Here is a 26928-nt window from a genome sequence, read left to right on the forward strand (position 1 = left end):
CCATAGAACATGGACCAAAACACAAAAGGAGGGGGTGTATCCATATTCATCAAGGATACCTACACCTCCAGGTTAGTGGCACAGCATGATACCTCCGAGAACATCCATGTGCAACTAACCTCAGGCAAATCTGCAATGCAAATTGTGGCCTGCTACAGATCACCCTCCATGACCCTGGACCATCACTCCGCCTTTCTGGAGACACTGGAAAACATGAAGGTCCCACCGAACACCCTGATATTGGGCAATTTCAATTACCCTACCAATAACTGAGAAAACTACTTAAGTACAAACTCCCAGGTCCAGCTCTTCCTGGAATTTATCAACTCAAATGCCCTGGATCAGCTGGTAAACTCCCCTACCAGAGGTGAAAACATATTGGACCTGGTCATCACCAACATGGGCGACAGGTATTCCACACCGGAGGTCAACCCGTCACTGGTTAGATCAGACCATAAACTAATCACTAAGGATATCCACACCACACCACCACCTCCAACCAAGGAAACCACAGTGAAAAACTTTTCTATAGCAAACTTCACCTTATTTAAGACAGAGGTGGTAGGTTTCACAGCCCCCACACTAAAGGATAAGTGTCCAAGATGCAGGAACCTTTACAAATGCACTCTATGAGCACCTACAAGGATGCATGGATCGTGCCATCCCTAGCAAAACCAAGACACACTCCCCTAAGAGAAGGAAACCAGTCTGGTGGACCCCTGCCATAAACAGGCTATACAGTAGAAGGAAGAAACTAGTTCAGAAAAAAAAAAAGCAAATCCCAAGAAGGAAAGACATCCCTGATCAGTATCAGTAAGAAACTAAGGTCCCTCAAAAAATCCTCCAAGACTAACTTCGAAAGAAAAATAGCCAAGGATTCGCTTTAGCTATGTCAAGATTCTAACTGGCAACTCGCAGATATGCTCTTAGCTAGTGCAAAATAGCACAAAATATACTGAACCCACTGATATTGCCAACATCCTGGCAGATAGATTCAGTGCAAACTTCACCCCCCTCTCACCCCCAAAAGGGCCCACAACAATACCGGAAAAGTGTAGTGTCCGGAAATCACAGACGCACAGGCGAAAACAGCCCTTTCAAAAGCCAAAAGCACAGCATCAAAGGGGCCAGATGGTGTCCCAGGCTACGTCTTGCACGAACTACAGAACAAACTAACCCCCCACCTAAACACACTGTTCAACCTCAGCCTCTCCACAGGCTACATGCCCATAGAATGGCGCACAGCAACGGTTATTCTGCTCCACAAAGGAGGGGCCACAACTGACCCTGGTAACTATTGCCCCATAAGCCTGACTAGCCTGGCCTGCAAGGCTATGGAGCGTATCATCATGGAACTCATTAACAAAGACATTGGGAACCTCCAAACACTTGACCCGACCCAGATCGGCTTTGTTAAGGGCAGATCATGCCTACTAAACCTGGATGACTTCTTCGAGACAGTCACCAAGGCCATAGATGAGTGGATGTTAGTTCACAAAGCCTACCTTGACAGACAGCCTACCTTGACCTCGCCAAGGCTTTTGACACCATTCCCCACTCTGGAATTATAGAAAAACTCACCAGCCTGAACATAAACCCCTACGTCACGAGATGGGTTGCCAACTGGCTTACAGACAGAACTCGCATGGTAAGAATCGTGGGCTCCAGGTCAGACTCTAAACCAGTCACAAGTGGTGTCCCACAAGGCTCGGTCCTGGGACCCCTACTGTTTGGCACATACTTCTCAGAAGTACAGGCAAACATTGGAGGACTATAGCTAACCAAGTTCGTTGATAACTGCAAACTGGGAGCCATAACTGACTCTCCAGCTGACATGGACATTCTCCAAAAGAGCCTTACAGAGATGGACACCTGGTGTCAAAGTCATGGTCTCAAGCTAAATGCCAAAAATGCATAGTCATCCCGTTTGAGAAAAACAAAACGCCCATGAATTACCACATAGGTGGCAGCCCCCTTAATACAGAAGAGGTAATAAGAGATCTGGGGACCCAGGCAGATAGTAATCTCTCCTTTGACAATCATACTGCCAAAGTAGTTAGGAAATCCTTCTATGTAGCCCATCTAATTACTAAAGGGTAAGCATCTAGAAATAAAAGAGGTTATAGTGCCCCTCTACTCGTCACTCATCAGACACATCATAGAGTTCAGTACCCCATTTGCGATGTACCTCACAAGACACTTCCAACAGCTGGAAAGACCACAAAAGTACCTCACCAAGAGGATTACTGCCCTCAAACATATGTCCTATGCAGCCCGACTGGAAAAACTCCAGCTGTACTCAGTCGCATATCACTTACTCAGAAGTGATCTCTACCTGACTTACAAAGCCATGTCCAACTCAGAATTGATGGACATGCTCCAGCTAAAGAAAGTCTCTGCGGGCCACTCGCTCTAGTGAGCTAAACCTCACCACAACAATAAATAGAACATGCTGGAGGGATAGATTCCTGTCACAGAGACTCCCCATGCTTTGGAACAAAATTCCTAACTACATTAGGCAGAGCCCTTCACTAACACTCTTCGAGACAAACCTCGACGAGTGGATGGGTAACAGAAAATACACCCCTGGGATCACTTCATTGGCTCTTCTTGACAGAGGCTCAGTTAATTAATCAATGGGGCGGTGAAAGCTGACACACTCTGGCTAGGCTTATAAAAGCCCTTGGGCAGATAGCCTAGTACCTACCTATGAACCTACCTATGAACCTATATATATATATATATATATATAAAAATGTGTGTGCGTGTGTGTGTACATACACATATATATATATATATATATATATACACACACACACACACATATATATATATTATATATTATATATATACACACATACACACACACACACACACACACACACACACAAAAATGCCTTTTGGACATTCAACATAAAAAGTAATGTTAACCATTTGATTTATTGATTTTTGTCAGGACATAAATCAGTGGTGCACAACCTTTTTGTGGGGAGGGCCACTACACAGATTCTTAATGCATCTGACAGCCACCTCAAAACATAGTAAGTCATTACGAGTTAAAAATAGGTACAGGTGACTGGCATTTTTACTTAAGACAGCAGTCATGAAATTGCCCGTTTTCTACATCAACTTTTGCGTTTAACTTTATTCTGGGTTGCAGCCATGATGTATTACAAACTTTTGCAGAAAGTTACAACTGTTTACAGACTACAAGTTATAAAACAACAAAGAATAGTAACTTCAGCAGCTAAAATTAGAGGTGTGTACAACTGCAGTCAATTAGGTAAGCAAGCACATGCTGGAAAGCTTGGATGACTGGAGTAAGGCGTAGCATTTTTTTAAACATTTTTTGGTTACTTTCTGTGGGCCGGATGGTGTTGCGTTGAGGGTCGGACGTTGTGCACCACTGATATAAATGAAACAGCATGCAATACGGTCATGACATTTAAATATCCCCAGTCTCAATTGTATATATCCCTGTTTTTTCAATCACCGATATATTTTTTCTATTAAGCAAATATTTTAAGTTAGAACTATGTCTGTACAAAAAACTAGGACTCAAGTCCTCCATAAGATCAACACTGGCTTCTGTTAACAGAATGTCCCAATTTTTTTATAACTCTCAACTTCTATAGTAATCTACAGTCTATCTTGTATGTTATTACCCTTATCCTTAGCCCCCTACTGTTACGCCAAGATCCATAAATGAGAGTCCCAGAAATATAGCCAATGAGACAGTGAAACCAAGAACAGCTAATATCCACAATTGCTGTTCTCCTTTAAAATGATTTTTTGGTGCGAGGAAGCACAGAGCACATCCTTGTTACTTATACATACTAATTCCAGTCATCACCAGAGATAAGCCTGTAGTCCACTCTAAGGGTGTAATTGGTCACTGTTTGATCATGGATCTACCCTGGTAAACAAATTTAAATAAAATAAAATGAACAAACACTTTAGACACCATCAAAGTGCAGCCATCGTTACTAAAGTAAACATTTTATTGATTATGTTATCTGTTTAGTATTTAACATTAAATCTACTTATTAATATTTCTTCCTTAAACACTAAATAACAGCAGGTTTTCAAGGAGGCAGGATATCCCCATGGCAGCATTTGTCTCTACATATTCTATTTTCCATAAAAGCTATTATTCTTCAAAACAAGCTCACACAGGGATAATTACACTTGCACAAATGCATCTTCACAGTTCCCAGTCCCAAACTTATTTGTGATACCATTCAACCACTTCCATTCCCTCATCATGTTTCACATCTGTATAGTGTATTAATCATCACCAATCATGAAAAAAAACTTTGTTCACCCAGATTAAATCCTTCTAGATTTAACAAATGCACTCAATATGTTTTAAGAAGCCTTGAGTTTAACTAGGTGTTTTAGTACATTATCCAAACACATCAGGAGAAGCTTTGGCAGTACATCTGTTCCTCACTACATCAGGTCTCAACAAGAGTTGTCAGATGTTTGTGGGACTTAGGTAAACTGTATAATGTAGGCCACTTAGATTTACTTACTGATTATCTGAAAAGCTTCACAATATAAACAGCTTTTTTTATTGCTTTTCTGCATCTGTTTGAATCTTTTTTTTTCTTCAAACACCTTTATTGAATTATCACTTGTGACTTAGGCAAATTTACATTAAAATAAAAGTACTGAACCATGGGGGGGGGGGGGGGGGAGTCGTTCGGTGTACACTGAACTACAGGGTCGAGGGGAGTTGTTCGGTGTACACTGAACCACTGGGTCGGGGGGAGTTGTTCGGTGTACACTGAACCACAGGGTTGCAGGGAGTCTTAATAGTAATAAATGAACCACAAGGCTGGTGAAGTCATACAGTAATAATTGAACCACAGGGTTATGAGATATCATACAGTAGTAACCGAACCACAAGGCTGGGAAAGTCGTACATTAATACTGAACCACACAATCAGAGAAAAGTCATACAGTAATCGGTTTGGGGAGGTCATACAATCACATCTAACAGAGCATTCCTGTGCAGTCTGTCTACTACCAAACTGCAAATGAAGATTCAGGCTTCTAGTACAAACATAAACATCTATGAAAATTTGGGCAATGTCAACTCAATACTTTGGTGTAAAACATAATCTATTACTCAGCAATGTTACTGGTGTCTTATTAAGTTCAGTACTTGAGATATTTATTACTTAATGTTTCTCATCAGTATGAATAATAATATGGATTAGAAATTTCCTTCATCACTGCTTATCTAATACCATACCTTGTGCATCAGACAGCAGTGTCCCCTGCACATTCACATATTATAACTTGATTATTCTTACTTCTAAATACAGTAGTATTGTTGTCATTATTATTTCCAAGCTTATCACTCACACCTAATGCTATCATTTCATTAGCTTCATTAATTAAATCCCACTTCAGAGTTGTTAGCACCCACATTCGCATCACAGTTTTAATGCCCAAATTTCACTCGTCATGCAACCATAACATAATATAATTTTTTAAACTTTTCATTCCCTTATGACATAGCTGCAGAGATCTGCAAATCACATGGAACCAAAGCACACACTTTAACGAATATCATTTGTTAACTTGTCTTTCCATTGATATTCCTCACAGAATGTAGAATTTGTTGTTTAACCAGCATTATTTTTATACACAGTCAGTAGGATGTTAAACATTAAGAGCTACCACTGCTATATATGAAAAGAAATACTCAGAGTATAACTTATCAAATCACATGCAATGCATCAGACAAAATGAAAGAAAAGATGGCCTTTGGAAATGAAACAACATTTTTACAGAGGGGCTATACTATTCACTTTATTTTATTTTTCTTGGTTATTGAGGCAGAGCAATGACCTCCAAGGACCTTGTTTTTTTCCGACTCAACCCAGGAACTCTTGGTTAAGTGACCTGCTCAGAGTCACACAGTTAGGTAACGGAGGCTGAGGGAATCAAACACTGGACTACAGGAAGTATAATGGAGCAGGCACACAGCCTTAGATTAAGGGTTAAGAGGAAACAGTTTTCAAGTAAAACTGATTTTACACAACACACATACCTATATGCTTTCATAGATTCGACTTATCTGATGAGTTTTAGTTACCTTGATAAGGTAGTTTATTTACTTTCAAAAACCCAACAGCAGATTGCTGTGGTAATTACAGCAGTCTCACAGATCAACTTTTGTAGGAAGAAACAGGCCCAGTATACCCACTGACACTTGTGCTCTAAAACACATGGACTGCAAATGACAGCTAACATTCCTTGGTCATTCTTATTATCAGGATTATTCTGTACCTCCCTCATTCATTCCAAAATTCCACCTCAGTATCACTTCCCTATCACTTCTCCCTGAAGTCAAGTTCATCAATTCCCTGCATTTTCTACCAAAAACTACCCTTTCAGGCCACAATGTACATTTATGATCATTTTTCTGAATTATGAACTTTTTATTTCTAGAATACTCCATGCCATGCTATAAAAGCTTTATAGGAAGAAAAATATTTTTATACAGGAATTCCAGTAAAAACACTTTTGCAACATGTATCTTTTCTATTTCCATATACTCCTGATAAGGTCCATGCTGGGCTATTCTGTGTTAGGCTGCTAGCTGATCTCTAAGTGTATGACAGACGAAGTTGTAGAACTGCTACAGAATCAGGCCACTATAGAAAAGACTCAAAGAAAAGTTTACAAAGAGAAAATATTAATATTTTTACTCCACTTCATGTAAACATGTCTGTCATACCACATTTATGTAAATTGAAAAGTGTGCTGTTGGGTTTTTGAAAGTAAATAAACTACCTTATCAAGGTAACTAAAACTCATCAGATAAGTCAAATCTATGAAAGTCTATAGGTATGTGTGTTTGTGTGTTGTGTAAAATCAGTTTTACTTGAAACCTGTTCCCTCTTAACCCTTACTCTAAGTCTGTATGTACTGATTTGGTAGAGAGGTCTATGTGTTACTGGTATCACCCTCACCAAAAAGTCAGTTACAGATATTGCATGACCTAACTGTATGTGTTGCGTAATGGACAGCCACAGCTTTCAGTCATGTGATGCCTAGTAAACCACACTCTACAGAAAATGCACTTTAGACAACACTTGCTAACTTTGAATTTTACCTTAATATTGTAACTGTGTCTTCTTTTACACTTCTACTTTGCTAAAACTTTGTTGGTGTGTATCTTGTTTACCTCTGCATTATAATTCTCAAACTGTTATGCAGCAATTACTCTATTTTGTAACAAATGGTTTTGCAATACCTTATGTTATAATACAATTGTATACTTTCCAGGCTGGCCTTGAAAATGAGCTGTCTGCATGATTCAGCTTGAAGCAAATATCTCCTATCTTGCTGCCAAATCAGTCTGCAAAGCAATGACCTGACATTACAAATACAGGACTATGTGCTACTATGTCAGCTGGCATCATGGTTAAAGGTTCACCACAAAAACGAAAAGTACAGGACTTGATTCTGATCTCGGTTTATTGGCTAGGATTAAAATGGCCCTTCCAGACAGTTAATCTAGTATTCACCTATGAACATGTGTGTCTGAGGCTTGTATTATGCTCTGTGTCTGTCACAGATAGTAATTACATATATAGATAAAGCTTGATGCAGCAGTCCATCCTAGATAGTTCTAATGCAATTGCTAAGATTAACACAGCTATGATGAATAGTTCAGCAATACACCAGCAATGGCAAAATGCACCTTCTATAATGACCAATACCATGTGAATCAAGTGGCATTTAAGAAAAAAATGTCAGACTCATAATTTGGCATTTTAAACATATGTATATCCACTAAATACATATTGCAAACTAGAGATAGAGCCTGGGAAGACTGACAAAAAGATAAACATGTAACCAACCAACTAAAATATAAACAGCTACATAACAAGACTAAAAGACTAATAAATGTTGACAAAAAAAAAAAAAAAATACTTCTCTCAGCAATTAACCTCCCAAACCAGCAACCTAAAGATTCTGGATGCAGCAGTCCATCCTAGATATTACTAATGCACTTGCTAAGATTAACACAGCTATGATGAATAGTTCAGCAATACACCAGCAATGGCAAAATGCACCTTCTATAAATGACCAATACCATGTGAATCAAGTGGCATTTAAGAAAAAATGTCAGACTCATAATTTGGCATTTTAAACATATGTATATCCACTAAATACATATTGCAAACTAGAGATCGAGCCTGGGAAGACTGGCAAAAAGATAAACATGTAACCAACCAACTAAAATATAAACAGCTACATAACAAGACTAAAAGACTAATAATTGTTGACAAAAAAATATATATACTTCTCTCAGCAATTAACCTCCCAAACCAGCAACCTAAAAATTCTGGAAATCTATTTCAACTCTGCTTACTCCTGGGACGTCTCAAAAGCCATCACCAGCCCCTGATAAAGAACCAACCCAAATAGCTAACATGTTTAGCTCCCACTTTATTTTATTTATTTTATTTTACATTTGTTAACCGGGCTAGTCTAGCTGGATATATGTCCATTTTCATTAGAGGCCCGGGGAGAAAAGCTCCAAGCATGAACAATGACAAAGTTAACAATGTATAGAAACTTTAATATTAGACTGTAATGTAATCCTTTGTCTTAAAAGGAGTAATAATGATACATTTTGAACTACAACAATGATACATTTTGAACTACAACAGTTAACAATTTATAGAAACATACATGACTACAGTATAGAGTAGAATTAGTCTAAAAGGAGTAATAATAATACATTTTGAATTAAAGCAGGTTTAGTAGAAATTCTACTAACTAATTATACAACACACAGTAGAAGGTATGAGCAAGTCTCAGGTAGGGAAGAGAACACAAGTGTTATTCTCATCATTCAAAGAAAGAGAAGTAACTTGTTTTGGAGAGCTAGGTTAAAGGAGTAGGGAAAGGGGTAAGTAAAAGAGTAAAGACAAATCTCAGTCTGGATTAGTGCATGGACAAAGCCAATGGGTTTTTAGATGTTCTTTAAGATGTTTTTTTTTAAAAAGAGAAGTAGAAGCAAGGGTAGATAATTCTGAGGGAAGCTGGTTCCAGATTTTTCCTGCAGTGTTTGCGAAGAGTGAATCCCCAGCTTTGTTATTAGCTTTATTTGAGGAAACTAGAAGCTTATTAGCAGAGCGGAGTGTGGATCGGTTTGTATAGGGTGTAATTAGATTAGTGAGGATAGGTGTGTTGTTAGGGTGGTGTAGGATCTTTTGAGTAATAAGTAATTGTTGACAGAGAATATGTTTTTTCAATTCCAGCCATCCTAGTTGTTTGAGGTTAAGGCAGTGGTGAGTTTTAAAGGGAGAGCTTGTGATGCATCTAGCTATGCTATTATAACAGGTGGAGAGTTTTGAGAGGTTATTTTTGGAAAGGTTAGTATATATAACACAGGCATAGAAAAGGGTAGAAATGAGGTGGGTTTGGGCAATAGTTTTCTTTGCAGAAGGGGTAAGGAAGGCTTTGATTCTATAGAGGGTACCAAGTTTTTTGTTAACAGACTTTATAGTGGAGTTGATGTGTTCATCATAGCTGAGACGATTATCAATTGTTACACCTAGTAGGCGGGTTGTGGTATCGGGGGTAATGTTGGTATCATTGTTAGAGGTTATAGAGAAGAATGGAGTAGGTGATTTGTGAGTAGGGGTGAAAAGCAGTAATTTAGTTTTTTTTAGGATTTAGGAGGAGGCAGTGTTACATAAACCAGTTTTCAACATTTTGAAAAACAGTTTGGGTAAGGGAGTGGAGAGCGGCTATATTCTTGGCGGTACAGATTAAGGTGGAGTCGTTGGCGTATTGAATACATGTGGCTTGAGGTATGTTGCTGTGTAGAATGTTAATAAATAAAGAAAAGAGAAGGGGACCTAGGATAGAGACCTGGGGGTACTCCAATATTGACTGGTAGTAGCGAAGACAAATTGTTCTGCCAAAGTACTGCTTGCTGTCTATTTTCCAAATATGACTTAAACCATTGTATAGCTTGAGGGTTGAAAGAATGGGTATTTAGTTTGTCTAGTAGTAAGTTATGGTTAGCCATATTGAAGGCTTTCGACAAGTCAATAAATAGAGTAGAGGAAAATGAGTTATTTTTACAATTTTTATTTCTGGAGTCTGTAAAGGATAAGAGGGCAGTCGATGTGCTATGGAATGGTCTAAAGCCGTGTTGGCAGTTTGCAAGTACGTTACTTTGTAGTAAGTGGTTAAGAAATTGTTTGTGAACATACTTTTCCATGAACTTAGCTAAAGGGGACAGTAAGGCAATAGGGCGATAGTTTGAAAGCTCAGTAGAAGGACCACCTTTGTGTAGTGGGATAATATGGGATATCTTCCATAGAGCAGGGATTTTGCCTTCTGAGATAGTTCTGTTGATAATGATGGAGCTGGGATATGCTATGGCTTTTGCGGTTATTTGTAGGAATTCAGATGGGAGATGGTCAGCAGAACGGGTGCAAAGTTTCAGTTTTTGAAGTAGCTTACAGATAAGGGATGTAGATACAGGTTGTATCTGAAAGGTAGGTAGTGAACTATTGCAAGTATTAGTTTGGGAAGTGGTGAAAGGAGGTAAAGAATTAGCCAAGGTTAGAATGGCTTCAGTAAAGTAGTTATTAAAGGCATCAGGGATCTGGGTGGAGTTATTATGGTTGAAACCATTTGGGGTCTGGAGTAGTGGTCTTGCCTGGCTGAAGAAGTTTGTTTATTCCAGACCAAAACTTTTGAGGAGTTTGTTGGCTGGTTTGTTGTAGTTGAAGGTAAAATCTTTTTTATCTCTAAGAATATCCTTCTTGGTGGCATTTCTTAGCTGTTTATAGTGAAGGTGGTTTGTTGGGCATTTGGTAGCTCTCCATTTTGCCCAGATTTTATTTCTAAGGAGTATCTGATGCCTGGTTTGTTTTGTGAGCCATGGGGCAGGTTTTGTTTTTATTCTAGTAGTGCGAAAAGGGGCATGGCAGTCAAGGATTTGAAGAAAGTTAGTATTAAAGTAAGTAACGGATTCATCAAGTTCAAGATGGGTTAGTGGTGACCAGTCACATGCTTGCAACTCAGTTAGGAAGCTGTCTGGATTAAAGAATTTTTTGGAGCGGGAGGTTTTGATGTTATGAGTGGTTGGAAGATGGACTTTTTGTCTAATAATGTAAGCAAGCATGTGGTCGCTATTGTCATCTGGAAGGGTTCCTGGAGTATAAGTTTCAGGGTGGCTATTAATAAGGATCCAATTCAGAGTAGTTTCCTTATTGCTAGGTTTGTGGAGTCTTGTAGGAGTTGTTATTAATTGTTTGAAACCAAAGAGGTTTATGTGATTGGAAGGATTCATAGAACTGCAAGTGGACCAGTCTATGTTAAAGTCACCAAGTACAATGGTCTCCTGGGGTAGTTGGGTAGAGAGGTGATTGAGTAGATTTTCGAGAGTAATGGTATTATTACCTGGGGGTAGATACATACAGAGTAGATAGATGGATTTGAAATTATTCATAGGTTCATACTAGGCTATCTGTCCTAGGGCATTTATAAGGCTAGCCAGAGTGTGTTTGGCTTTCGCCACCCATTTTAAATTAATTTTGCTATGCCCTTTTTCGAGGTTAGTATACTGTGCCTCTGTCTAACAGTGACACAGAAGTGATACCCGGGGTAAACCTACGATCCCCCATCCACTCATCAAGATTCCTCTTGAAGAGAGTCAATGAGGGACTCTGCCTAACCTGGACTGGGATTTTATTCCAGAGTGAAGGGAGCCTCTGGGTTATGAATCTGTCCCTCCAGCATGTCCTATTTATTTCAGTGCTGAGGTTCAAGTCTCTCGAGCGAGTCGCTCGATGGGATTTGGATTTTGAGGTGCAGCATGTCCATTAATTCTGGGTTGGACATGGCTTTATACGTCAGGCACAGATCGCCTCTGAGCAGGCGGTATGCCACTGAGTAGAGCTGGAGTTTCTTTAACCGGGCAGCATATGGCATCTGTTTGAGCCCTTTGGTGAGGTACGTTTGGGGTCTTTCCAGTTGCTGCAGGTGTCTGTTAAGGTACACCCCAAAAGGGGCATTGTACTCAATTATGGGCCTGATGAGGGATGAGTAAAGAGGCACGATGACCTCCCCTGATCTAGATGTGAATCCCTTCATGATTAGGTGGGCTATATAAAATGTTTTTCTAACCACTTTGGCCACGTGGTTGTCAAATGAGAGATTGCTATCAACTTGGGTCCCCAGGTCCCTAATTACTTCTTCTGTACTTAATGAATTACCACCTATGTAGTAATTTGTGGGCACTTTGTTTTTTCCAAAGGGGATGACTATACACTTTTTGGCGTTTAGCTTGTGGCCATGGCTCTGGCACCAGTTGTCTGTTTCTATGAGGCCCTTTTGGAGGATGCTTGTGTCGGCTGGAGAGTCGATTATAGCGCCCAGTTTGCAGTCATCTGCGAACTTGGTCAGCCACAGTCCTTCCATGTTGGCCTGTACCTCCAAGAAATATATACCGAACAGGAGAGGTCCCAGGACTGAGCCTTGTGGGACGCCACTTGTAACTGGTTTGGAGTCTGACATGGCTCCAGCAATTCTAACCATGTGGGTTCTGTCCTTGAGCCAGTTTGCAACCCATCTAGTGACAGAGGGGTTTATATTTAAGCTGGTGAGCTTATCTATAATGCCCGAGTGGGGTATTGTATTGAAGGCTTTTGCGAGGTCCAGGTAGGCTGTGTGGACCACCTTCCCCTCGTCAATGGCCTTGGTGACTGTTTCAAAGAAATCGACCAGGTTTAAGAGGCAAGATCTGCCCTTAACAAAGCTGAACTGGGTAGGATCCAGTGTCTGTAGGTCCCCAATATCTTTTTTTATGAGATCCATGATGATCCTTTCCATAGCTTTGCAGACCAAGCTAGTCAGGCTTATGGAGCGATAGTTTCCAGGATCCGTTGAGGCACCACCTTTGTGGAGAGGGACCACTGTTGCTGTACTCCACTCTTTGGGTACATATCCTGTGGTAAGGCTGAGATTGAACAATAGTTTTATGTTTGGGTTTAGCTCTTCTTGGAGTTCATGTAGGACGCAGCCCAGGACACCGTCTGGTACCATTGATGCTGTGTTTTTTTGCTTTGGAGAGGGCGGCTCTTACCTGAGCATCTGAGATGTCAGGGGGGCAGCACTCTGCTGGGATAGATATTTGCCCTTTTGGTGGGGAGGGGGGGAGTTTGCGCTGAACCTGTCAACTAGGATGTTGACAATGTCTGTGGGTTCGGTGTATTTTTTTGTCATTTTGGACTAATTCTGAGCATATCTGGGAATTCCCACCCAGGTTCCAAACATAACTAAAGAAAGCCTTGTGATTATCCTTAGTGTCCTGTGCAATTTTTCTCTCGAAGCTGCCTGTAGTTTTTTGCTAACACTGATCAGAGATGCCTTCCCTTTTTGGGATTTTGCTCTATCATGTAGTAGCTTCCTCCTTCTATTGTATAGTTTGTTTATGGCTGGGGTCCACCAGACAGGACGTCTGCCTTTGGAGGATTGGGTCTTGGTTTTATTTGGAATTGCATGATCCATGCATTCCTGAAGGTGTTCATAGAATGCGTTTATAAAGGATTCTGCGGTCTGGGCTGTATTTTCCACAGGCCCGGGGGCTTTGAAGGATTCCACCTCGGTTTTGAGGAGTGTGAAATTTGCTTTAGAGAAGTTTTTCACTGTGGTTTTCTGGGCAGGGGGTGGGGTCGGGATGTGAATATCCAGTGAGATTAGTTTATGGTCTGATCTTACCAGTGAGGGATACACTTCTGGTCTGGAGCATAGAGTCCCCATGTTGGTGATGCTTTGTGCTGTGCCACCAACCTGGAGGTGTGGGCATCTTTGACAAATATTGATACTCCCCCTCCTTTTCTGGTTCGGTCCAAGTTTTGGGGCCGGAAAGCATGTTATGAGGTATAACCTGGTAGTGCTGGGGTGATCTCGGGAGCCTTGAACCAGGTTTCTGTTACAGCACAGATATCGATGTTCTCCATGCTAAGGAGAGTTTCGAGTGCATGCATCTTGAGGTTTAGACTTCTGGCGTTGAGTAGTATTACTCTTAGTCTCTTATCCCTTGTGATACCTATGGAGGTGGGTTTGTCTTTTGAGCCTTGCCTAAAAAAGGCACTATGGGGGTAGCAAGAGTCTTTGCCAATATCCGAAAGCCCAGGGGTGACAGGTGCAAGTCGTCCCTAGTGAAGCATCGTGGCTTGTCGAGCATGTCATCCCAGGCTGACAGGCATTGGATCCACTTTGAATGACACCAATACTTAAGCCAATTGTTGAAATTGATCATCTTGTCTTCATATTGTGGCATCATTCTTGGCGAGGGTAAGATGCTACTCAAGGTCAGGGTCATACCGGCCTGGTCCGCATGCTCAGAGAGCTCCTCTATGTCTCTTTTCATGTAGTCCAGGGAGGTACGTCTCAGGTCATTCACACCAGCATGGACAATGACAGAGTCATATTTGTACTTGCCTTGGAGTGACCTGAGTGCTTGTGTTATGTGGGGGATCCTAGCGCCCGACAGGCAGCTCACCGTGACCTTCTCCATGTTCAGCCTGGTGAGTGGGACGTCAGTGTGCCTGACGATAGAGTCACCTATTACAAGTGTATCAGGTGTGTTGTTTAGCCTTAAGGGCTGTGACTGTTCGGCACACTGGCTTTGTGAGCTATGTGTTGCATGTGTTTTGTTTTGGGGTAGCGGTTGCTTGGGTGTCTGCTTTGGAGGTCTCTGCTGCTTAGGCAGATTTTTATTTAGAGCCTCCGAGTATGTTTATGTGTTTGGTTTGCTGTCGTGGTAGGTCTATGTGAGACTGGAATTGTAGTGAGTGTTGTTTCCTTCTCCTCCGGACAGGTTTCGCCAGTACTGGGTTGAGAGAGCTTAGCCTCCAGTTTGGCTATATGGTTCCATCTCTCACATGTGTTGGAATTTGTTGGGAGGAGGAGAGGGTTGTCTGTGTACATGAGGCAGTTGTAACATTGCCTCAAGATTCCCAGATTCACCAGCTGGACCGGAGAGGAGACTGACAAGTGACCTTTGGACATGCTAGAATAGTATTGGGAATTCCTTTATAATTAAAAAAAAAAAAAAGGGCCAATGGGGAACATGGTACTCAAGGGGAGTTTGTGAGGGTGTAGTGCTTTTAATTTTTTAGTGCTGACTTATATAATTGCTTTAGTGAGCAAGTGCCAGGTAACTTAAATGTAATGTGTTACAGGTAACTTAAATGCAAAAATGACAAACAGTAACTTTCTTTCAAGTGAAACAAGGAAATAAGTACAGTAAGCAATGCAGATGTCACTAGGGATCCACAAAAGCGCTGAAAAGTCGCGTTTTAGGTGGAATTAGCATTTCAGGGAAATAACAAGCAAACAAACAAAGCTAGATTCAGCAGGCCTGGATCTAGTCTATGCTACAGCAAACAAGGTGTACCAATTTAGTAAGAAACAGTTCAAATATGCAGGCACTATAAGCCTTTAACCAGAAATTCCCAGCTCAGAAGGGCAGAGTCCAGCCTCTCCTCCCACAAGAGTGCAGACCACGAACCTTCTTAATGTAAAATAACTGGCCTGAAGCCCAAGTGCTTAAACCAGAACTAATACACTTTTAGAATTACAGACACTGAGCCCTCAATCAGCAGTTCCCAACTTAGAAGGATGTAAGCTACCTGTCCTGCCACCACAGTGCAGGCCACAAACCTTCCTAATGTAAAACAACTGGTCTGAGCCCAAGTGCTTAATCCAAAAGACTTAGAATGATAGCTACACTTTAATCAAGTTACTACCAAGCAGTAATAAATACAATTGAATACTTTAAAGAATGCCTGCATTAGTGCTCAAGTTATACAAACAAAGCTAGATTCAGCAGCTGGATCTAGTCTATGCTACAGCAAACAAGGTGTACCAATATAGTAAAAAGCAGTTCAAATATGCAGGCACTATAAGCCTTTAACCAGAAATTCCCAGCTCAGAAGGGCAGAGTCCAGCCTCTCCTCCCACAAGAGTGCAGACCACGAACCCTCTTAATGTAAAATAACTGGCCTGAAGCCCAAGTGCTTAAACCAGAATGAATACACTTTTAGAATAACAAACACTGAGCCCTCAATCAGCAGTTCCCAACTTAGAAGGATGTAAGCTACCTGTCCTGCCACTACAGTGCAGAACACAAACCTTCTTAATGTAAAACAACTGGTCTGAAGCCCAAATGCTTAAACTAAAAGGCTTAGAGTGAGTTACACTAAGCAGTAATAAATACAATGGAGTACTTTTAAGATGATGCAAAAGCAAAACAAAGTAGGAAGAAACACAAATACAGTAAAAGCAGATACATTTTTTTTTTTGAGTGAGCAAATGAGATGGGCCCAGGAGGAGTATCCAAGTGCAAATTTACAAGAGGGGCGGGCAGTTTCAAAGCCACCAAGATTAACACCAACACAAAAACAGGGAGGGTGGGCAGGAACCTACTGAAAAACAGAGTCACATCTTCCAGCTAGATATTCCTCAATGCAACACAAACAAATTACTTTAAAAAGTGCAGATAAAAGTTACTTAGCTTCACTTATGCATTCAAGTTGATAGCATGCAGGTCTTAACCGACCAAAGCTCACAGTTTAAACAGAAGATAATTCACTGTACCACTTGTATAAGACAGAAACTGAATAACAATGAAGGAAACTACCCCCACCTATCACTGGCTATGCAGGTTTTTAACAAGCCTTAACTGAAAATACCACATGCACTACTGAAAAACAGAGTCACAGCTTCCAGCTATATATTCCTCAATGCAACACAAACAAATTACTTTAAAAAGTGCAGATAAAAGTTACTTAGCTTCACTTATGTGTTCAAGTTGATAGCATGCAGGTCTTAACTGGCCAAAGCTCACAGTTTGATTTGGAGTTTGGCAGTTAGGATTTCAGAATTGGTGGCAAATTATGGAAGCACATTAATGTGGGAAATGTGGAGGTTAGATTTATAGAGAATGGCTATACCTCCACCTTTTTGGTTTTACGGTCATTTCTAAGGATGCTATAGCCCGGAGGGGTAATTTCCTGGTCTAGAGTAGATGGTTTAAGCCAAGTTTCCGTAAGACATAGTATGTCAAATGAGTGTACATCAAGGAGAGCATGTAGACAGGAAATTTTATTGTTAGCACTTCTAATGTTAAGGTGACCTATGAAGAGGGAGTTGCATGGTTTTGTTAGTGTTGAGACTGTAGGTAATGTTAAATTGATTGGGTTATTGGTATAGTTATTATTGGAACCAGGATTTGGATGAATATCACCGTCTAGGAGGGGGTGTTGCAGAGATCTAAGGAGTTTATAGTGGTTATTAAAATTATTTTTGGAAGAGAAATAGCTAATGTGGGTAGCTCTGTGAAATTCTGGTAGCATATAGTTGGACTTACAGGTTATGTTGCTGTGATTAAGGGAGTAGATGAAAGAGGATGTTAGTGTTTGACGGATGTAATGGTTGTGTTCAGGGAGAAAAAGATATTCAAAGCAGGTGAGCAAGTAAGGTATGGTAAGACAGGCCATTGTGGTGGTTAAGAGTAGTATGTTTAAGAGGCTATGTTTATTTGATGGGGCCATGCTAAAATGTAATTATAAGTAGGGAAAGACAGTATAAATAGGTGTTGTAGAAAAGACGAAGGGAGTTATGGAAGGTATAGAGCAGGGTACAAAATAATGAGGGAAGAGATTAGAGGAGATTTAAAATGAGGTAGAGTTGGGAAGGAAAGTAGTGTAGTAGATGGATAGTAAGGGTTGGGGGTGGTATAAAAGGAAATTGAGTAGTTCTAATTAGTAGAGTGAGATAAAGGAGTGGCCTGGAGAGGTGAGTGATAGGATAAGAAGGAAGGGGGGAGTGGTTAGTGAAGTATATGACTAGGACCTCTGGGGGTGGGTGGGAATTGGGGTAGGGTATGGGGAGCGGAGTGAGCCCGCAGGGCGAACGGAGCGGGTAGAAACAGGCAAAGGAGCAGCTGGAGGTGAAACAGTCAGCAGAGCTGAATACTGAAGGCAAGTGAAGTAAGCCTGAAGTGGGAAGGAGCAGGGATAAGTATGGAGTGTATAAGAAAACAGGGAAGTATAGCAAGTTAGAAGAGAGGGTACAGTGTGAAGTAACAGAGTAGTTCTAGGTCGGGTCAGTATAGTGTAAAGCAAACAGAATAAAAAAGGGGGTGAGCAGGAGAATTAATAGAAGGGACAGGAGTGCCCCCTACTGGGCAAAGCTAGAGTTACAAGCAATTACACTAAGGGGGGGGGTAGGATTTAGTTCTAGTTAAGGGAGGGAGAAAAGCTAGTAAAAGAGGTAGTAAGAGTTGGCAAAGATGTTTAGTGTACAAGGTAGCTAGTATTGGGGGGGGGGCTGCTGGCTGACCCGGCTCAGGGAGAGCTTTTGAACCCCTGAAGCAACAGTGGACGGTAGCAAGTTTTACAGATAGGACATAGATAACATACTTTCTTATATCATTGAAGGTGGGAGCTGGGAGTAGAGGCTGAGTGAGAAAGCCACGGGTATTTGTTGGATGGGTCCTTTGTCACAAGTTATGTAGGTTCTCAGAAAAATGTGGTCTGGAACAGAACAGTGAAGAGCAGGGTACTTGTAGGAGAGGGAGAGAGAGAGAGAGAGAGAGATAGAGACACCAGTGGTGGTAAGTAGCAAGTAAGCTAATCACAACAAAATATGATATTAGGACAATAATCACTTTACTGACAGTTTGCTAAAACTTGCAAATTTTTCCACACTTAACAGCAACCCCGATCTTACCAGAAATCCAACCCAGTTTCTGAAAACACCCAGCCCAATACAAACACCCGTCCTCCTCTCCATCACTCTTGCACAAATAGGACCACATCAGCTACTTTCTCTCTACAACCTGTACCCACATCTATAATACATAAACTTCTCTCTAAACTAAAACCTTGCTTCCTCTCTGTTAGCAATCTTCCATCCAAATACCTAAAGATCGCCGCTGATGCAATGACCTATCCAGTTAGTATACTTATCAACAGGTGTAGCTCAGAATGCAATATCCCCAAACTCTGGAAATCAATCATTCCATTAAATAAAGGCAGAATAACCAGCAAACTAACTACTGACCCTTCCCTATTCTCTCCCTTCTTTCTAAAATACTTGAAAAATTTATACATTTACAACTAATAAAATTTCTCTTAGATAAATCTCATCTCTCTCCCACCCAACATGGTTTTAGGCCTGATCATAGTACCACCTCAACACTGGTATCATTTACAGATACTGTGAACAAAGTCATGGACAAAGGCCAATTAATATCATTAATCCTACTTGACCTATCAAAGGACTTTGAAACAGTGTCACATCCAAAACTTTTACAACAACTTTCTATACTAGAATGCTCTCAAATCACAAACCACACAAAAATGGTTCTTCATTTACTTAACCAAAAAGTAACAATGCATCAAGTGGCAATCCAGTCCAACTACCAGGTGAATATCGCCAGAGTCTCTCAAAGCTCCATCCTTGGATCCTTACTCTTCAATATTTTCATTAACAACCTTCACACTGCCTTATTCCACTATTATCTCCAAATCCAATAGCCTTCGACACCTCTTAAGAATCACACAGGATGCATTCACTTCTATCAGAACCTGGCTAAACAATCCCAACTACTACTAAACCCAAATAAAACTAAGCTCCTAGTGTTCTCTCCAAAGCCAATCATACAGGATTTCAAAAATGTTTCACAAAACAAAACTCAAATTTAAACAGTAACACAGGCAAAACTATTAGGTATAATTATTGATAACAGACTCATCTTCGAACAACACATAGTTATTTCAATTAAAAAATGCACATTAAACTCTGTAAATTCTATAGACAGAAACAGACTATGGATGCTCCAACCAAAATAACACTTGCCAATATCCTCCTACTCCTCTGCCTCCTTTTATGGGGCCCCTAAACTCACTAACCTCCCTACATCTGTAAAGAATAAACTCCAATTTTTGCTATCATAAAATTGCCAAATTTGCAACTAGTTTATCCAGTCTCACTCACCACTATGTCCTTAATAACCTAAATTGGTCAGTATTTCCCCACTACCTGAATTATGTTCAAGTATCTATCACTCACAAACTGATCTACTCACCTACAAACTGCCCTGCCTCAAAGCCCATCTTACAGCCTTACATCCCACCCAGAAATCTCTGCTCAACTAACAAACTACTATTAAAATTGCACAGAACTACTAAAAGAGCCAGGAAAAGCCTCTACTCCTATGCTATAGCTAAACTCTGGAACGCCCCACTCCCAGATATCTCTGCTACTTCATCCCTTAAATCCTTCAAACTTAATCTAAACAAAAATTACCTAAACTCCCATATCTGCCCATGCATCTAAGCATAAACTATGACATATAGTCTAGCTCTATCAACTCACCCCTCCGCACCTCCCTCTTCACATCTATCATTTAAACTATCACCTGGCAACTCATCTTTAACCTACTCTTCCCCAGAACTCCAATCAAATCTTCAAACTACAACTCGGCAACTATGCTTTAGTCTATCTTTCCCTAAACATCCTTCCTGAACTAAAACAAAACTTCTCTCTGCCCTTTCATCATACCCCCTTCTTACTATATCAACCCCAGATACTCAATTATTCTCCACAATGACACAATGAATCTGACTATGATCTTTCCCAAATAAGTCTTATATCATCTTCCTACTCAGTCTCCCATCCTTCTCCTGATTCTTTTCACTTACATCTTCACTAATTCTAATTTCTTTTACTCTCCCTAACATCCTATAATTACATAGCCTACACATTCTATACCTTCTCTGCCTGCAATTTCTGAACAAAACCTTTCTGATTATTTCCTGTGAAACACTATATAAGGTACTGCATGCTGCATTTTTAATTATACGTTAAACTATATGATAACCACCACCTGTAATTTTTTTTTTCCTTTTGCAATATTGTACTAAATACTTGTCTGTATCCTGTCAGAACACATATGATAATGCCTTTTTAAATTATTACTGTATATCTATGTTCTGCATAAACTTGTACCACTGAAACTTTTCTCCCCGGGGCCTCTGCTGAAAATCGGTTTCTTACCAGTCGGACTTTCCCAGTCACCAAATGTCAATAAATATTTCATATGTACACAGGAGTATATGTTTATACATTTACTTGTATGACTGTACTGTACATCATGCAAGGCTTGGCTTGTTATTTGCATCTTTTTCTTTGTTCTTTTCTCAGTGAATTCTAACTGGATCTTCTTAGTCATACCATTAGTGTTTTAATCTTATTATATACTGAATGCTACAGTTTACGTCATTATTATGCACTGACTTTTACAATTTATTAATTTTGTATATTATATCTTTGATTAATACAATTTTACTGTATTTTCTACTCGCTGAGCACAGGTTGAGGCTGTAAAGGGTCAGTAGATCAGACATACCTCTCACAAGAAATCTGGACAAAGGCCCAACAATAGGGACAGACTATAAGTACTTGACCTATAAGCTTAGGAAGTTGAAGAACAGTAGGTCTTGTGCTGGAATGAGAATTGCACTGAACGTGTTGGAATGAGAGTTGGACTGAACTTAATAACTACAGACCAATTGCTATACTCTCCACCCTGGCCAAAATCCTAGAAAAATGCATCCATACCCAGATGCTAAAACATCTCCTAAACAACATCCTGTCACCTACTCAGCATGGTTTCAGACCTGCCCATAGTACCACTACAGCCCTCCTCTGCTTCACAGACACAGTAAACATCTCAAAAACAAAGGCCTGCGGATATGTCCAAAGCATTTGACACAGTCTCGCACCAAATCCCGCTAAACTAAACCAATATCACCTATCAAATTCCACTCTTACCTGGTTCCAAAGCTATTTAACTGACAGGTACCAAGCTTTGAAATGGGAAAATTCTCCCTCTCCTCAGCTGACCATGGAGTCCCACTGGGTTCTATCTTAGAACCACTACTATTCACAATCTTTACAAATGACCTCCATACTCCACACAGCATGCATCTATCATTCAGTACGCAGATGATACTACCTTAATCTGTGCTGCACAAAATATTCCCACCTTTCTGCAAACAACTCAACTAACATTCTCTGAAGTTGAAAACTACCTTCCCAAAGCCCAACTTATCCTCAGTCCAAAGAAAACCCAGCTTATGATTATAACCAGTTCTAACAAAAACACTGATAATCAATTCACTATCTACTCCACAAATGCTACTCCAGTCACTCCAGTGGCACAGGCTACACTATTGGGAATAACCATAGACTCCCACCTAAAATTTGATAGTCATCTCAACTTAATTATTAAAAAATACATGCCAAACTGGGATCACTCTACCATATCAAACCGTTTCTTACCAACAACGCAAGATCAGCCACCACTCCCAACTTCTGTCCACTCTACTCTATGCATCTCCCATTCTGACTACTCTCAACAAAACTGAACTAAGCAAATGGAAGCCTGCTATAATATAATTTCCCGCTTTGCTGCAAATTGCTCATACAGAAATTAGCACTGTACTGCTTTGAGACAGCTCCACTGGCTTGAACTGCCCAACCTCCTAACCTACAATCAGCTCTGCCTCTGTCATTCTATGTATTGCCTGCCCAATAAGTGTCCTGCCCTCAAAAACTTAGTACAACATCACTCAGCCAAAAGGCCTCTTAGATCAAGCAAACTACTACTAGAAGTCACCAACAGCTACAATAGCTTTGGAGACACACTATATAGTAGTTCAGTGGCTAAAAAATGGAACTCTCTTCCCACTAGCATACAAAACACATCGTCCAAAGCCTCCTTTAAAAACCTCATTAGGCAACATCTCAAGCAAAGTTGGCAGTGTCATGACTGCTCCCCAGGCTAGTGAAAGAGGACAAGGTACATATAATAAATCTAGAGTACTTGATAATAGTTTTCACTCTTACACACAAACACTGGCTAATGTACAATGTATCTACTGTACCTGTGAACTATGTATGTATTCTACCCATGTTCCACATTTTCAGCTGTACACCACAAATCTATTAATTACCTTTATTTTTAAATCAATATTTTCTTGTTTGTTCTCTCCACTGTAACTGTTGATGTGCTGCATACCACTGTAAAAACATGTCTATTGTAATTTGTGTGTATACTGATCATGTCTAAATATCTACATGTATCTGTATTTTTTTCTGTGTGGAGCTTTTCTCCCTGGGCCTCTGCTGAAAAAGGGCCTTTTCGGCTCAGACACCCCCAGCCATGTAAAATAAATAAATAATTAAGCCGTAGTGGTAGCGCTGTCGCCTCACAGCAAGAGGTTCTCCCGTTTGATTTTTGCCAGGAGCGCCTTCTGTGTGGAGTCTGCATGTCTTCCCCGCGGTCGAGTAGCGTCGAAAGACATGCGTGAATGGACGTGCCTTCGTTGAAGGTTGGGCGTTGAGCTGGCACCTCAGCACTGTAAAAATCTACAGCCAATCATTAGTGGACCAGAGTTCCGCTGTGGCGACCCCTAACTGGGAAAAGGCAAAGGAAAAACAATAAATAAATTGGCTTAATGGGTAAGGTGTTGTTTACCTCCCAATCAAGAGGTGCAGTGTTTAATTATGCGGGAAAGTCATTAGGCTTAAAACTGTCCACGGGGGTGGCCAGCTTAGTACTTGTTTACAACAGCTGCTAGCCTAGTACTTACTTATAAACTTATGCCTTTTATGAAAGGTATGAAGTCTGATACTCAAATGTCTGTCATTGCTTAATGACTTCAATCATCAGCAATTTTCCAAAAAAACACACATTTTATGAGTTGCAGATCAAACTATAAGGCAAAAATCTGTTGAGAGCTATGAGCCCAGCCCACTTACCCGGTGAACAAACAGTAAGAAATAAATAAAGTACAAATCAATGAACGAAATTACACTCCAGATACTCTGATCTGCCGAACAAGAAACGTGCACACTAGATACCCTTTAAAATTTATTCACACATTCTGTATGCCCATCTATAACGTTTAAAGTACATATTTTGATCTTCGGCTAAAATGACATGACAAGTTACTAAGCACTGAACTGTCGAGTTACCAGCACGTTAGTTATACAAAATGAAAAACTGCACAGACTTTCCTTCATAATAAATTCAAGTCAATTCTAATGTATTAAAATGTCACAGCAACATCACATCCCATCATAAGAAAGATAACTAACCAGAAGCCATGACTCCACACAAAGATGTAGAAATGCATCACTAACCGCACACCATCAACCACACGTTGTGAAATTCCTGTATCCAATGATACCATAGCTATGCAAGTATGTCGATGACATGTGGCGCAAACTGATGATGTCATTTTTTTTTAGCTACTCATTTTTTACCCGTAGCTGTGCCTAAAGGGTCGTCTTTCTTATAGTTGTTTATTCTGTTATACAGTAGACATTATAGCCAATAGAAAGCAGTTCACTCATGTAATGCCCCCGTCTTGTGCCGCTTTTCTAAGTACATTAATTAACTTAAGTGGTGCTCAAATTTCTGCTGTCTAATTTACCAACTTATTTCGTGACAGAGTTTAACAGAACGCTTTCTAGGAAGATTGTTACAATGAGGCTACCATGCATAAAGCTAGTCCGACAGTAAAATGATTCCTCCGTTTGAACAAATACTAGTGTAATAGAGTTGTCCAGAGGAAATACACGTTTTTTTTGTCTTGAATTATTAAGGAATTGTTCAGTCATTTATTTATACCTAAAAGGTTTATAATTTCAAGTGTTAACATTTTCTTTGTTAAGTTTTTCTCACGACAACCTTGCAGTTGTCTGAAGCGCTTAATGGGTGAACACGAGTTCTGAAAGTAGAACTGGTACCTGCCATCTGGTCATTACCTGAAAACAGAACTGATACCTATCATCTGGTCACTGCCTAAATCTCGACTCAAAGGAGGAGTTGGAACTAATCTACTTTTGGCAGAATGAATAACAATGGTAATTCTGTCTTCTGTTGCTTTTGAAAGGTGAACCTAGTTGGGGCTTTTGATAATCCAAACTTATCATATAGAGCGAAAGATATCTCGGTAATTTTATTTAGTTTGTCTGTGCCTAACTCATTAAGGTTTGGTTTTGGGCCGTTTTAAGGACTTTTCTTTTGTTCGTGATTTATCGCACAGCTAACCGATTTGAAACTTTGCGTCAAACTTAAAGCCCGATATTTGCACATATAGCTAGTTAGCTGTTTTGGTAGCTGTGTATATGTGATCAGTTAGATATTGCTTTCTTTACGTACTTGCACATGTACATTTAATTTTAAAAAGTCAGAATTTTCGTGCGTACGCTGTAGATATAGTTGACCATTAAAAATGTCTTAAGTTGGGGTATATTGCATCTCTAACTGGCTGCTTGCTTCAACTTTGCAACAGCTCATACATTATGAAGTTAAATTCCGATCGCTCTATAGCTGTGTATTTTCAGCAGAATTTTTCCAAGGGCAAACCAACGCTAGTCCTCCCTAGCGACTGTGAACAAGACCATTAGTCTCAACACCTACCGAGATGGGGGGGGTATGTCCCCCAGACCCCCCTAACTAAATTCACCAGCTCTAAGATCGCACTACAGTGGGGGAAAGGGCAAATTCCACACCGTTGGTTTGCCCTAGGAAAACATTTTGCTGAAAACTCAGTTCGATCATTAGTAGCTTCGATGAATAAGTGCTCGCTGATTGTGATTCGACGCAGTGATGTAAGTTGTTGTATCTTTCGGCTTTTCCCGGTTAGGGGTCGACTCGCCACAGCGGAACTCTGGTCCGCTAATGATTGGCAGTAGGTTTTTACTAACCGAGTTGCCAGCCCTGACGCACAACCTTCAACGAAGGTACGCCCATTCACGCATGTCTCCACAAAAAAAACGCTTTAGCTGAGAATCGAACAGGACAACGTCTTACTGGGAGGCGACAGCTACCCTAGCACCACCACCGTGACGAATATGAATAAATCCTCCACACTTCTGTGTCACTGTTAGAGGCACAGTATACTAACCTCGAAAAAGGGCATAGCAAAATTAATTTAAAATGGGTGGCGAAAGCCAAACACACTCTGGCTAGGCTTATAAATGCTCTAGGGCAGATAGCCTAGTATGAACCAACATTTATAAGTATACAATGCTTTTCATCACTCCAGTGTAAACATAGTTCTCAACATTTAAGACCGAGAAATGTGGACGAAGCCATATACAATGGGATTCAAAGGGCAAAAATAGAACAGTTTTTAAATATTGTTCTTACAAAAGTAGAAAGTTGATAGAACAACAGATTTTGCATTAGTATGAATTTTCTGAAGACTATGAAGTCTGAAACTCAAAGGTCTGTCATTATTTTCTGACTTCAATCCTCAATAATTTGCCAGTGATTTGGTAGAAAATCAAAAATATGAGGCAAAAATCTGGACATTCTTCGAAAATCTGTACAGTTGAAAGGTATGTGTGCAAATGAAATTTGTATATTAAAAACCACAAATGCCCAAGGTGGGTTAAAATCACCAGGAAGACGTCACTAGAGAAAAAACATTAATTCATTAATAACTTTCGTCCATCACAGGAATTTGACAGAATAAAGTTACATTTACTCTTTCATCATTTATATCACAAGCAACCAATAGAATACATAATTACTTAATTATATTAAACAGTTTCAAAGGACAACGACATAAAACTGCCATAATTTAAAAAACATTTAATATTGATACTGTCATTTAACCCAAGGGGGCTTATCAGCCTGCAGCCGCAATTGTCATGAAGTTTCTTTCCTATCAAGATAATAATTTTTATAACAAACTCCCCTAAAATTTAAAGGTGCACGTTCAAACACAGCAAAATAAAAATTCTTAAAGGAACTATAAACTTGACTATGTTTAGACA

The 26928-nt window shown here is 40.1% G+C and overlaps 2 protein-coding genes across 2 annotated transcripts in view; one reads left to right on the forward strand and one right to left on the reverse strand.

Moving 5' to 3' along the window:
* The window catches only part of GTF2H3 (general transcription factor IIH subunit 3), a 320617-nt gene extending 296044 nt beyond the window's left edge, over positions 1–24573 (reverse strand). Inside the window, exon 1 of the mRNA XM_044068551.1 lies at positions 24235–24573. Coding sequence (XP_043924486.1) covers positions 24235–24244 — 10 coding nt within the window. The 5' untranslated portion in view covers positions 24245–24573. The remainder of the gene's footprint in view (positions 1–24234) is intronic.
* A 91-nt stretch (positions 24574–24664) lies between these two features.
* Positions 24665–26928, forward strand: part of EIF2B1 (eukaryotic translation initiation factor 2B subunit alpha) — a 222402-nt gene continuing 220138 nt past the window's right edge. The window contains exon 1 of the mRNA XM_044068553.1: positions 24665–25005. Within this exon, the coding sequence (XP_043924488.1) occupies positions 24993–25005 (13 nt within the window). The 5' untranslated portion in view covers positions 24665–24992. The remainder of the gene's footprint in view (positions 25006–26928) is intronic.

Source organism: Protopterus annectens, chromosome 4.part0, assembly GCF_019279795.1.
Source record: "Protopterus annectens isolate FY-2018-M chromosome 4.part0, PAN1.0, whole genome shotgun sequence".
Taxonomy (NCBI): Eukaryota; Metazoa; Chordata; order Ceratodontiformes; family Protopteridae; genus Protopterus; species Protopterus annectens.